The sequence below is a fragment of the Tripterygium wilfordii genome, chromosome 6 (assembly GCF_013401445.1).
Source record: "Tripterygium wilfordii isolate XIE 37 chromosome 6, ASM1340144v1, whole genome shotgun sequence".
Lineage (NCBI taxonomy): Eukaryota > Viridiplantae > Streptophyta > Magnoliopsida > Celastrales > Celastraceae > Tripterygium > Tripterygium wilfordii.
This window is the reverse complement of record NC_052237.1, coordinates 9,023,429-9,037,417: the sequence shown is the minus strand read 5'-3', so window position 1 is coordinate 9,037,417 and position 13,989 is coordinate 9,023,429. Positions and strand designations below refer to the sequence as shown.

The window sequence follows — 13,989 nt, the reverse complement described above, 5'->3', positions numbered from 1 at the left end:
CATATATTGTTTTTTGTGAACCCGTTTGCATTATTGATATTTGATGGGAAGTTTATGTTGGATAGAAGTGCTGGATGATCATTCTTGCAGTGCAAAGTAAAGATGCCCACTTCCTCAAAAGCTTTGGTTGTTGATTTGGCAGCTAGGAATTGCTGTAATCTGATTTGGCAATCTCTTATCACTTCCTTTTCCCTCCATGTGTTTTTTTGACAATTTGTTTTTGAGATGCTAGGATGCGCCTGAGTCATTAGAGCGCACTATAGCAAGTGCATGGATAGGGAATGGAAAGGTCATTGCTTTTTATGACTAATTGACAACTATTTCAAGGCAACTCGAGTATTTCTTTTTTTTTTTTTTTTTGTATGATAGTTATATAGTGAATTTTTTGGAGTCAAATCATACGGATTTGGAAGGTTCTGAGTTTGATTCATATTGGAAACAATATCTTTCTGGCAACATGTTAGGTTTTAGCCCAATTTATTATGTTGTCAAATATGAAACTTACATGCGTGCAAACTTGACGGTTCGAATTTAAGCTCATATCATGTCCAAATGTGAACTTGTATGATATTGTTATCCGCTTAAAAAAAAGTATTTTCTTATTTCTTTTTGGGAAATCAATCAAATTTAAGTTGTAATTGAGGGCCAGGATGGCTTTACATATGTTAATAAGATGATTTCATGCTACGATAGGCCGCATACCCTCGCATTAATTAAAGGATATTCTTTCTTTTGCATAAATCTGAGTTTAGTGTGTTGCTATAATCTAAAGTGAGAGAATAAGGACATTCTTTTAAAAAGTGAAATTCAATTCCTATGCATTATAATATCTCTTCATTGGAAAGAATAGTCCATATAAAATCATAGTCTACATGTAATTTAATTTTAATTATGTATGAATTCATGATGAAGTTTCCAATATCCATCACTAATTTTGTGGGTGAGAGACCTCCAAAATCATTAATTTACAATTATTTTGTCAATTCAAAAGTTTGATTATATTATTCCTTATCTATTCATTCAAATCTCAAAGGGTTGATCATGACATCCAATTCAAGAAAGAAGGGTCATAACCATATTGAACGCTTAGTATAACAATATGGTAAATTATTTTGTGTGCACGTGAGTTCGAGTTTAAGACTCATATCATATATATAAATTTGTAATGTTCGGTGCCAAAAAAAGTCTGGTTGTCCGGTTAAAAAAAAATGGAGGTCAAAACCATAACATATATCCGCGTAATTCATACTCTAAAATCTATATGCATGCTAGAAGTAGCTTAGGCCTTGATATGGTATCTTTATACGGGCCATTGGGATTGGCCAAAGCCCAAAGTTAATATTTGTCAATCTGCTGGCCCGTATTTCATTGGCCCAGAACTTATAACTATCAGCAAAACACGCCCCAAAAGTACCAATTGGATATAGTGAGCCCAAACTCCGTGCCAAGTTAGGCCCATTGGGGTTGTCAAGCCTTTCTCATTTTGATTGTAAAAGGTTTTGAAGTTTAACCAATAGGGACGGACGTAACTTATAAAATTACAGACTTCGTTGTTTTTGAACTCCACTTGTTCCAAAATCAGCGAACTCCACTTGTTACGGATGTCCACACCTGAAAATTCTATAAATTTAACATCCTAGAAAGAAGCGAACGTAACAAAAATAGCAACCCAACGAAATTCAATTTGGTATTTGTTCACCATCATAAAAGTAGGCCTGGGCATGGGTTAGTATTATGGTCCACGAGAGTCGTGCCGATAATGCCAACCTGGACCATAATGCCAACCGACCCATCATATATGAGACGGTTGATGATTCTTAAAATATCCAAATATCGATTGATCGATATTACGGCCAACTAACTATTAAATGAAAATTGAGTCAAAAAACCATAACTGGCTCGACTAACATACTCAATAAATTATAAACAGATTTAGCCCAATTGAGAGTGTTTACAAACCCACAAATTAGAACAAGCCCTAGAACTATAACTCTCTCGATCTCAGTATCTCTCTTTCAGTAACACTTGTAGTTACCAAAAATCGTATGAACCCGCTGGACCATATGAGGACAAGCCCAAGTCCGAAGCACCCAACTTCACAGGCCCAACTGGCACAATGAGGCCCATGCTGAAGGCACACTCGCGACATTCGAGGCTCTATCCGTTGATAACATTGTCACGTGATATCAAACTATGGTCCTGACACTATATCTGATAATAGCGGCTAACGTCCCCTCTTATATCTACTTTACTGTATTCATAACATCATAGAATGGTAAGTAATATCTCTTGGCTAACGTTGGTGCCACCACAACATTGGCGTTACCATAATAAAGGCGACGCCACACCATGGTTCCCATTCGACTAGGAAATCTTTCCCTTTGAGGGAGCGTCATTCAACCCTGTTCACACCAACATCCTCGGACCTGACAGGATTCGAAGGTGCAGACGAGCCTCCACGTATTAAAAGTTGACTATTCAACGATTGTAGAAATTGCTCCTACAACACTCACGCACTTTGTCTCTCTCATCTCTCGATCTCAATCTTTCTCTGTCTCTCACTCTCACGCACTCTGTCTCTCGATTTTGAGCGAATTGAGATGGCACGTGCCAGAGATTCTGATAAAGGGTTCTCCTGGTCGATTACGGGCTAGGATGCTGGATGCCTATGGATTCTAGTGAAGAAGATGGCAGTGCAAAGATTGATGACGTTGTTGGTTATGTAAAATTTTATGTTCTAAGGAGCTGAATCGGTGTTTGAGGTTTCTCTATGCTAAGACATTGATGAGATTGGTGTGTTTTCTTTGTTATTTGTGGGTTGTGGTTATTTTAGACTTTTAGTGTTTTTTTACAATTGTATACACAATGCAGACTTATTCAGAGTGTTGGACTGTTGGTTGTTGTATATTGGTGGAGTTGTGCAAGGTTGTATATTGCTAGAGTTATGATTGTCTAACTGGTATGAGGTCGGTTGTTTAATATTTCATCAGTTGTCAATCATTACCCGAACCAAAAGAATAGGGGCGTTTAAATTTATTGTACGAGTTCTTCTAGTCGACAAAAGCAGAGGAGAACTATATTTAATGAAAAGGATCACTTCTTAATGCTTTTCATGGAGATGGGTCTGATTGCTAGGTGATTTGAATGTCCTTCAACTGTTCGGTACTTGTCATGACCAGATCATAGGCCCTAATGTCTGAGTCCTTATGGAGCCTCTTTTCATCTTTTGTATTAATACTTGTACAGTATTTGGTTCATTTGCCGGTCTTCTTTTTAGTTAATTTGGTCCCCTTTTCCCTATCGATATTAATGCTTCTTGAGTTTTATGCACAGTTGCTCCCACAGTTTTGTGTGCCTCGTTTTGTTTCTCGATTGTAACAATATCAGTCGGGCAATAGAATCCATGGCAGCTAACCATCTCAAATTCTGGTGCAAAAATAAAAGTTGCTTTTAGGGTTTATAATTTAGAGTTTATGATGAGATAACCACTAGGCGATAGTTTACTTGGTTATCTCTTGGATATTTACTTTTGGAATCCGGGTTCCATGGGTTGTCCCATTTTCGGGCTTCTACTCACACGGGCTTTGACCCAAGCATATCTATCGTCAAAGTGGTGCGGATTATTCTAGGTGCTTGAAGTTTACGTACACTTGAAAGACATGTTGGGTTGGGTGGTTATTCAGTTACCAACAAAAACGTTTAGAAGGGGTAATAACACTTTTGGATATTGAATAATCTCACCCAGTTCAACTTAGAATTCACTTTTCAAACGTTTCAAATTGAATATCCAAAATTCAAATTTGTTTCAAACTACCCACACGGACTGGTCTTTGATAAGAAGGCTAGTCATGCTATTGGTGGACCGACCCGCATAGAGAATGCTAAGATTGCTATGATTCAGTTCCAAATTCCTTCCCCAAAGACTGATATTGAGCAGAGTACAATAGTTTTTAACTTTTCTTTATTCTCCTCTGTGTTTTTTTTAAAAAAAAATCCAAGTCACCAAATTTGTCGGGTCACATCAGGTCAAACAGCCACATAAGCTATTTAACTGCCCAAAGAGGCAGAAAACTATCCGTGTAAGTAGTTTGACACAAATTTGAAATTTAGATATCAAACTTGAAACGTTTGAAAATGAGTTTTCGAGTTGAACTGTGTCAAATTATTCAGTACCCAAAAATGTTATTATCCCAAGTTTAGGATGAGGTAGAACCACTTGGCTGATAGCTTAGTGATATATTTGTCAGGGGTAAGACTGTATAGACTTCCTGAGTTCAATTGCCACTAGGAACAAATACATCGTAGCTACGTATTGGGTTTTGACCCAATTTTTTGTGTGTGCAGTCCTGATTTATCGAGTTTAGGATGAGGTACTGATATTCCCATATCCCAAACTTGGAATAAGAAGATCTTATACTTCTGTGGGATAAGATCTTAATCCAATTCACTACTGGGCCGGCACATGGACCTAACGATGAAAACTTTGGATCTACTCGTTCTTGACAGCCACCTGCTTACGAAGATTGCATGTGCCCACCTCCACTCACCAATAATGCTTGGCCTGCATACGAAATGACGATATCACCCTCCAACGAAGAATCGAACCATCCAAAAACTGGTTACGATCCAATGGTACTAACGCAATTTCTTCGAAATCGATGCTCATTTAAGTTTTCCGAAATCAAATACCAGATCCAACCGCGCAATTAACCATGGTCAATGCATTAACCGTAGTTTAGGCATTCCAGACTGTACCACACCTAAGCAATAATATTTATAAACCATGGGATCGCAGATCTGAAACCCTCACACTGAAAGGCGTCTTCATACACGCCACTGCTCAAATTCCTCCATTGCTCTCTGTATTCTTCTGTTGTCATTTTGAATCGTCTTTTGATTCCAGAAAATGAGAGAGTGCATTTCGATTCACATTGGTCAGGCCGGTATTCAGGTCGGCAATGCATGCTGGGAGCTTTACTGCCTCGAGCATGGCATCCAGGTATCTGCCTCGTTTGTGTGATTTGACAGTTCTCTTTTTCCTGACTTGTTTATTGTTCTGTCTATCTTAACATTTGATTGCGTTGTTTTGGTAATCAGTTTCGCCACCATGGTTGCGGGGTGCCCGGGACCTGCTGTAATTTTATTACAGCAGGTCCCGCTGTAATACCCTTTATGGGTAGTAAAAAATTTTATTTTTATTTTTAAAAATCATAAATATATAGTATTTTTCACAACGAATCCAACGGTATATTTTTTGTTTAAAACAAAAATCAAATGCATCGTGATCAAAAACATCAAATATTTTGAGTTTATATCCGATGGTCTAGAATTGTCGTGTCTTTTTCATGTTGAATTTGATTTTTGTTTCCAACAAAAAATATATCGTTGTGTTCGTTGCGATGAACACTACATATTTATAATTTTTAAAAATAAAAATAAAAATTTTTAATGTTAAAAACTGGTATTACCGTGGGACCTGCTGTAATAAAATTACAGCAGGTCCCGGGCTTCCCATGGTTGCGTTGTTGTGGTCATTGTAAATTGTTTAAACGTAGATCCGGATATTTTTTGAATTTTTTTTCTCGTATCTTGCAAGATCTGGATTTTATTTTCTCTGAAAGAAAGATGTATTGGATTTGTTAATCGATTTTGCTCAACATTTTGACCAATACTGGCGAGTCTCGGTGTGTATTGCTTGAATTGCAAGACCTAGATTTACGAACTTTTTAGGTTTTGTTTCTTCAATTTTTTTTTTCTAAAAATTCATTAGGTAGTTGTTGCATCCTGCTCAGTCCACCTAATTTGGATTTCCAGTTAGAGAGAAGCCAATCCTCTTTGAGATCTAAACTTTCTTTACATTATATTGTTGAAAATTTTGTTATCTCATAAGTTAGCTAGATTGCTTAATGGTTAGGTTCAACTCATGCTTATCTGTTCGGCATTCTGTTTAAATGAGGGGTTTTCAACAGAACTACATGAAACATTGGAATATAGTGTTATTAAGTTTTTTCTAGTAGTTTAGGCTTAATTCCTGCGCCTGACATTTTCCTTGCATTGGTGATTTGTTATGTGGATCTGCTTTGTAAGTTTTTTTTTCTAGTAGTTTAGGCACTGCGCCTGACATTTTCCTTGCATTGGTGATTTGTTATATGGATATGCTTTGTACTTATGCTGTAAAGAACAAATTATGCATGCAAATTCTACTTGGATTTGCAGTTATTGATTTGTTTTATTCACAATAATTTTGTTCTGAAACTAAATGGGGTCTCTGTTTGATTTATAGCTTTCAATTTCATGTAGTAATTTCCTTTTTCAGCGTGAATGATGCATGGTTGTAAATATATAATTCTGAAGTCATAGTGGTCCTGATCTGCATTTACATTGGAACTGTTTATCGATCTGACTCATGTGGATAACCTTTGAACTTTAGTGAATTAAATTGCTGAAACACCCCTATTGTTTTCAGCCTGATGGCCAGATGCCAAGTGACAAGACTGTTGGTGGTGGAGATGATGCTTTCAACACCTTCTTCAGCGAAACCAGTGCTGGGAAGCACGTGCCTCGAGCTATTTTTGTTGATCTTGAACCCACTGTTATTGATGAAGTGAGAACTGGAGCATACCGCCAGCTTTTCCATCCTGAGCAGCTCATCAGTGGCAAAGAAGATGCTGCCAACAACTTTGCTCGTGGTCACTACACGAGTAATTACCGACATTCGTCCTTCCTCTAATCTTTTGAATATTCAATAGCTTATGTGCTTAAATTTTTAATATTGGCCGAATGTTGATATCTTGTTTTTATGCATCAGTTGGGAAGGAGATTGTTGATCTCTGTTTGGATCGTATCCGAAAACTTGCTGACAACTGCACTGGGCTGCAAGGGTTCCTAGTGTTCAATGCTGTGGGAGGTGGTACTGGTTCTGGTCTTGGTTCACTTCTGTTGGAGCGACTTTCTGTTGATTATGGCAAAAAGTCAAAGCTCGGTTTCACAATCTATCCCTCACCTCAGGTTTCTACATCTGTCGTGGAGCCCTACAACAGTGTCCTATCAACCCATTCCCTCCTTGAGCATACAGATGTCTCCGTGCTGCTTGATAATGAGGCCATCTATGACATTTGCAGGCGATCTCTTGACATTGAACGCCCCACTTACACCAATCTGAACCGTCTCGTCTCTCAGGTAATGATTGGTGCCTCTTGTTTACCATTGATTTTTTATTTGCATGATTATGGCTATGTTAATCAGTAATGGCCCAATCGGCATCTGTCTGACATTGATGTTGCAGGTGATCTCATCCCTCACAACTTCTTTGAGGTTTGACGGAGCTCTGAATGTGGATATCACTGAGTTCCAGACCAACCTGGTTCCTTACCCTAGGATTCATTTTATGCTCTCCTCATATGCACCGGTCATTTCAGCCGAGAAGGCATACCATGAGCAACTATCTGTTTCTGAGATCACAAACAGTGCCTTTGAGCCCTCTTCCATGATGGCCAAGTGTGATCCTCGCCATGGTAAGTACATGGCTTGCTGCCTCATGTACCGTGGTGATGTTGTTCCCAAAGATGTGAATGCAGCTGTGGCTACCATCAAGACGAAGCGTACAATTCAGTTTGTTGACTGGTGCCCTACTGGATTTAAGTGTGGTATCAACTACCAGCCACCTACTGTTGTTCCAGGAGGTGACCTTGCCAAGGTGCAGCGGGCCGTCTGCATGATCTCCAACTCCACCAGTGTTGTAGAAGTGTTCTCCCGCATTGACCACAAGTTTGATCTCATGTATGCTAAGCGTGCATTTGTGCATTGGTATGTTGGTGAGGGAATGGAGGAAGGGGAATTTTCAGAGGCTCGTGAGGACCTTGCTGCTCTTGAGAAGGATTATGAGGAGGTTGGTGCTGAGTCTGCTGAGGGAGAGGATGATGAAGGAGAAGAATATTGACGAGGGGATGCAGCTCCTTATGTATTGGTTCCTGTTGTTGTTATCATGTTGGTTTCATTAGATTTTGTTGCTACTATGAATGATTGTGCTTTATGAGGTGAAGCATGTTTAAACTTGTTTGGTGTCTTTGATACTACCTAGACCATGTTGTGGACCTGATTTCTAGGCTTTGGTATCATCGTTTACTTCCGCGTTTTTACATTTTGGGATTTTATATTCGATTGTTCAATTGTTTGTGGAATTGTTTTTACATTTTGGTATTTCGTTTATCACGGAGGCTGAGTTGGATTTATAGAATTCGAATTTGTGGGTTTAACATGTCTCATGAAATTGGGATGATTAGGATGCAAGCTGCTTGAATCTCTATTGTTATTGAACCAGTGGATTGGGATTATGGTCACATTTATCAAACTCTGTTGTTATTGAACCAGTGGATTGGGATTATGGGCACATTTATGTTTGATGGCTGGGATTGGATTTGGTTTCCCTTTCTCTCTTCTAAGTTCTAACGTTGCAAATCTACGGATAGATAAGTTTATGTCATGTTCGCACATTCAAGATACAATTCTGAAGATCTTCCACACTTTTTTCTTTTAATCTTTGGGGCACAATTTTACGGGCAAAACAGCTTATCCAACCATCACATGTCAATCACTAAAAAATAGAACAGAATATCAGACGAGTAATATTGCACTCCATTATACATAATTCACAAGAAAACCACTTCATCTTGCAGAATTGGGTAAGCTTGTGTGTTTTCGCGTTATTAAAAGAAAAGGGACCTTCCAGCTCCCCTTTGCATTGATTGCTGTAATAACAAATCTCACTATAACTCTCACTTTTTGGAATGTTTTGGATGTACACAAACAATGGATCATAAAGCATTTTAAGTTTTAAGTTTCTCACCCGCAAAAAAAAAAAACATATATATAGAAAAATTCCAAGGCAAATTCACTATTCTATTCTTCAACAATCCAACAAGTCATAGTCAAACTTTCTATTCGCACTATTACATATGTGACAATAATGAGAAAAATTGAATTCGAGTAGTGCGTACCACTTTTTAAGAAATAAAATGACAAATGAAGCCAATTAGTTTGGGTCTAACTTGTTTACAAAAACAACAGATCCTCTAGTATGCATTAAGTCCGCGCTATCTATTACACTGACACACACACATACACACACACGCACAGAAATGCTCAAGTTGTTGAGCTATTTTGAAAGTTAAATAACAAGCGGGATCACTTGTTTACGCCCCGCTTGTTAAAAAAAAAAGAGCAAAATCCGCAACTTCTATGAGTTATGACGTCCGTTCATGAGCGTTTATATCGATGCGGGTTGTTAATAGCATGATCCCCATACCGCAATCTACTTCGCACCGTGTGGATCCCAACAAAATAAGTAGCCTTTATTTCCAGCTTAATTTATTGTCCTTACAATTTAGAGCTCCAGCAAATACACACTCTAATTGCGACCAAACTTCTGCACAAGACAGTTCTCTATTTCCATTCTCTTCTTCATCAGCCAGCCATACTTGGAAACTAGCTTTTCTTCCCCCCCAGGCATCACAAGCTTGCAGTTGAGAGAGGTCTTCTCTAGCTTGTTCTTGTACATGCATGAGATTGGTACAAAATTGCCCTTTTTACTACACAGCCAACCATGAGCAGCTCTCAAAGCAGCTCCTAAGGAAGCCGAATCTGTACAAAAAAAACACACAAGCTTGTTCATCAGACTTTGAAAGAAAGCACGGATCAACAAGATCACTATATATCAGAAGATGTTGTTCAACTGGAACACCCTGAGGAAGCCATTGGTGTGCAACCATCTTCATTTTGAATGTGACGTGGTTTAAAAGGATGACAAGAAGGGAACAAGCATGAATCGATTCCAAATTTTCTTAATGACAGAGAGTATACTTACCAGGTCTCTCGACTGTATAGATGTCACAGCCAAAAATTGATGCTATTGAATGCAAAATACTCTCATTTGCTGATGCACCGCCTGTCGCGATTATTCGTTTTGGAGGTGAAGGCATTCCAAATCTCTCTGCATGGCCTCTCATAGAGAGGAACTGACCCTCAATTACTGCCCGAACCTGGAAAGGAAGTAGTATTTTTTCTATTCAATAAAAGAGTTATAGTACACGCAGTTCGAAGTTTCAAAAAACTTCGAGTAGTAAACTGACCTCAGAAGGTGGATCAAATTCCTCTACTTCTTCTTGAAGGGTTTCTAGAGTGTCATCCGTGAAATTTTGGAGAATATAACGATGCACACCAACTGAATATATAAAAAATAATCGTATCAGTTATCAGTTATTTGAAAATTGTCATTATCCTATCCATCTCACCTCCATTTTCAAATCAAATGAATGAAAAGTCTCATGGAAGGGAAACAATTATTGTTTTACAGTATTTCTTTTAGCATGAAAATATCTAGAATATGCTCAAAGGGTCCTCTTGACAATCTATGAAAGCCATCCAGAGAATAGAAAGGTAAGTTACAAGAAGACAAAAAAACCTAGCTACTCACTTGGGAGGGGAGGAAGAATTTCATGCTCCTTGTAGAAGAAACCAATTTTGCCACCTATCGCAGAAAATAAAATGAGAAAACAGATAACAAGAAACACCTAGATCTAGCCAAGTAATTTATCGAATACATGCATACATACATACCATTAAGTGGCTGTGTCTGGTGCAAAAACTTGTTGAACACATCCCATGATTTCTCCGCACAGCGATTACGCACATCTAATGTAATCATTGAAGTCAGGGAGTTTCTAGAGGCTTTGCAAAAGAAGCATAGGAAGAAAATAGTACAATACCTTCACGAGTCAGGGATGCATTCTTGTATACCAGCATAACCATGTAATTCTCTGGGTCCACAGGATTAGTAAAAACATGTCCTTCCAACCTAGGTTGAGGATCTGCAGTGATACCAATGACCTGGTTGACAAGTATGGGAAGATCAAAAAGCAATGAAGATAATGAAAACAATTATCTAGTACGGAAATGAATTATTCAAAAATGGTTGACCCTTGTAACATGCCATCATAAGTGAGATCAACAAGATGCCATCAGAAGTGTTACTGATGGAGATAAACATGCTGTCATGAATGACAATACAATCTTTAGGGGGGCAAAGGGATACTATTAGCAGTGCTTCATATGCATATCTCATGTAAAGAATCAATCAGTTTCGTAGGCAACTTGTCTACTATGCCACGATAAGAGAAAATGAACTCAGATGCCCGTAACATGAAGGACATGATATTAAAATTCTCCATTCAGACTTACAGTGTCACTGGTTCCAAGACTAATTGCCAGATCCCCTGGTGTGCTCAAGGTTAAACCTGCAAGTTCAAAATGTTTTTAGTATTAGGCAGTAAGAATACACAAAGTCAAATGTCAATTATTGGACTCAAAATGTAGAGATTTGACCTGCTAAAGTGCAAGGGTTGTCTCCAGACCACTGAACAACTAAACAATTCTTGCTAAAACGATACCTGCAAGGAGATTGTGCTCTGAGCTTTTAATAATAATGTACCAGATTGTAATCGTTCACAAGTATGCATGATCATAACAAGTGCCTACTAATAAAACCGTAGACAGCATCAGAGTACAGAGATTGTTAGACACAAGAATATTGTTTTCTTTGATCAGTGGAATAAAAAAAGGCATTGTTCTCAGAATTGCCTGTTTTGTTCATAACTTCATATCTTATTTACTTGCTTAAGCCTGCAATCACAACCATGGTCCACAGCAATAATATAAGTACTTTTCTTCATCATAGAGACAATAATGCAACCAACAATAAAATTATTTATGCTCTCTAATGGATTACACAATTTCTATGATCATCGAAAGTCTTACTTACAAATAAGGCAATCATATGTTAGGATGGTTAAGCCAATTACAGAATAGATAATGCTGACCTCTCCACAAAGTAGGATGAAATATGACCAGCAACAGCATGCGAAAGGGCTAGCTTTCCTAGCTTTACGTCTAAACCTGGAGCCGTGGCCTATATATTACAGTTTGATAAAAACATAAGCCAATGTGAAGCATATAACATAAATCTGTTACATCGATACATGTAACATAACTGACAGTAGCAAAGTACTAAAAAATGCAGCAAGCAAACCTCCAAAGCTACTTTGGACCAGGCTCTTTTCTTGATATCCATCAAGTTCATGCCACTGCCATCAGCTTCATCAATGCAAGCATAAGCTCCAATAAGAAGAGATGCCATGAAGGAGCTAACAAGGGAAATTCTCTCAATATTGTGATAAACTTCAGGTAGTGTCTCAAAGATCTTTCTAATTTGAGGACCTGTGAATCTTTCATAAGCGCGGGATCCGGTGATCTTAGATAACTCCAATGCACCTCCCATAGCCTTTTCAATCTCTCTACACTGAGCAGTGGTGCTGCTGTCCATCCATATTGGTGATTCCTTGATCAAAAAGGCACTCCCAAGCTGATCAACTAGCGTCTTGCTAGAATCCAATGATGATAAGAGGGCAGCACTTCCAGGATTCCAATAAACACTACCATGTTGCTGTCCACTCCCAGAAATCGCAGCAACCTTGCCAAAATCCAAATCAGATTTCGATAACTTTTGAAGGATGAGATCAAAAGCCTCCACCCACATCAGTGTGGGCGAAACAATTCTGCCATTAACAGTGGTGTCTCTGTAGACTCCATCTTTGGTCTTGTAATGGGGCAACTCGGAATCAAAGTGAACCAGCTCTGTTGCCACAATGTTGAGATTGGAGTCCAACACAGTTGCCTTCAATGACCTTCAAAATTGGCAACTCGAATCATGAATACTTGAATCACATCTACAAAACATAATCTACACAAGCCAGTTTTCTGGAAAAATCACTAATTTCAATTGGAATCCACGATTATAGACAACCCAAAACCCCAAATAATCAGAAAAGACTAATAAGTGGGGGGAAAAAAAGAAGATCAAAGGGAATTCCAAGGAAACAGATACTCACTGAGTAGAACTGTCGAATCCTAGGAAAAGAGAGTCTTGAGGAAGAGAAAAGTCCTCCATTAGCATCGCTTCAATTCAGTTCCGAAGAGAAAGCAGAGCTTATAGTTAGTGCTTTGCGAAGAGCTCACTGCGCTCAAACTTGCTGGATCAAAACCGAGAAGGAAATATGACTCATATATAACAATAAATCTTAAACTTCACCTACAATTTCTCCCTAGTTTAAGATTTTGGATAAGGTCGGGTTCAAATATTGTGGAGAATTCCGTTCCGGGAGAGTTTTGATTTCTTTCTGAAACTTTTCGAATTTCCAACTTCCTCCTGAAATACGAGAATTGAGGAATTTCGTTTGGCAGGTAGAGTACGATCATCATTGACAACACCACCAAGCGTGACTTTAGTAAATTGTAAATTGTTGTTGGGCCAATAAATAAATATGTTATCTTTTGTTTATGTGGCTATATTAGAAAAAATATTTTTTATTGATATGATTATATTGAAAACGTATTTTGTTGATGTGGTTGTATTGGAATTACGTGTTTTGGTGTAGTTTTGTTGGGGACAACATGGAGCATGGAGGTATGGAATGTTGTTGGTCTTCATGTTGGGTGGGAATGAATAATGTATAGAAATTTGTGTTTTATTAATGTAGCTGTATTGAAAGATGTGTTTTGCTGATATGGTTGTATTAGAAAACGTGATTGACTTGACTTTTTGTGTAATAGAGGTGAGACCAGATCAACATTTTTGTTGGCTAGTAAATAGGGCACCATTGTAGTTGCGTGGAATTTTTGTTGGCACAACAAAAAATATCCATTGCATTTGTTCTAAGCAATGGAATCTTTAATGTAAATTTGGGGTGACTGGAATGTAAATATAATTAGGGATTTTTATCCATAAAGACAAAAACTAAAAGTTGTATTCAAACAAGGACAACCTAAAAAAAACTTTAGAAAAAATGACTAAACCTATCAACTTGTAAAAATACCTTTTTCTCTTCCTTCTTCCTTCTTTCTTCTTCTTCCTCCTCCTTCCTAGCTCCATCATATCAG

General features: G+C 38.1%; 2 protein-coding genes across 2 annotated transcripts; one reads left to right on the top strand and one right to left on the bottom strand.

The window, feature by feature from the left end:
- The first annotated feature begins 4,794 nt into the window (after positions 1-4,794).
- Positions 4,795-8,236, top strand: LOC120000215 (tubulin alpha chain-like). The gene is made up of 4 exons (XM_038848167.1): positions 4,795-4,999; positions 6,467-6,701; positions 6,809-7,179; positions 7,286-8,236. Exons 1-4 carry the CDS (start codon positions 4,907-4,909, stop codon positions 7,937-7,939), a joined length of 1,353 nt encoding a protein of 450 aa, XP_038704095.1. The 5' UTR covers positions 4,795-4,906; the 3' UTR covers positions 7,940-8,236.
- A 1,089-nt stretch (positions 8,237-9,325) lies between these two features.
- On the bottom strand, positions 9,326-13,316 carry LOC119999257 (xylulose kinase 2-like). Its single transcript, XM_038846730.1, has 11 exons — positions 12,942-13,316; positions 12,083-12,737; positions 11,874-11,962; positions 11,380-11,444; positions 11,236-11,291; positions 10,764-10,884; positions 10,615-10,689; positions 10,472-10,525; positions 10,128-10,219; positions 9,863-10,037; positions 9,326-9,639 (listed from the first exon to the last, which is right to left on the bottom strand). Exons 1-11 carry the CDS (start codon positions 13,004-13,006, stop codon positions 9,407-9,409), a joined length of 1,680 nt encoding a protein of 559 aa, XP_038702658.1. The 5' UTR covers positions 13,007-13,316; the 3' UTR covers positions 9,326-9,406.
- Between the last annotated feature and the right edge of the window lie 673 nt (positions 13,317-13,989).

Coding starts and splice junctions, on each gene's coding strand:
- LOC120000215 (XM_038848167.1), top strand. CDS start 4,907: ATGAGAGAGTGCATTTCGATTCACATTGGTCAGGCCGGTATTCAGGTC. Junction 6,702..6,808: donor TGCTCGTGGTCACTACACGA/GTAATTACCGAC, acceptor TTTATGCATCAG/TTGGGAAGGAGATTGTTGAT. Junction 7,180..7,285: donor TGAACCGTCTCGTCTCTCAG/GTAATGATTGGT, acceptor TTGATGTTGCAG/GTGATCTCATCCCTCACAAC.
- LOC119999257 (XM_038846730.1), bottom strand. CDS start 13,006: ATGCTAATGGAGGACTTTTCTCTTCCTCAAGACTCTCTTTTCCTAGGA. Junction 12,738..12,941: donor GGATTCGACAGTTCTACTCA/GTGAGTATCTGT, acceptor CCAATTTTGAAG/GTCATTGAAGGCAACTGTGT. Junction 10,220..10,471: donor AATTCTTCCTCCCCTCCCAA/GTGAGTAGCTAG, acceptor TTATATATTCAG/TTGGTGTGCATCGTTATATT.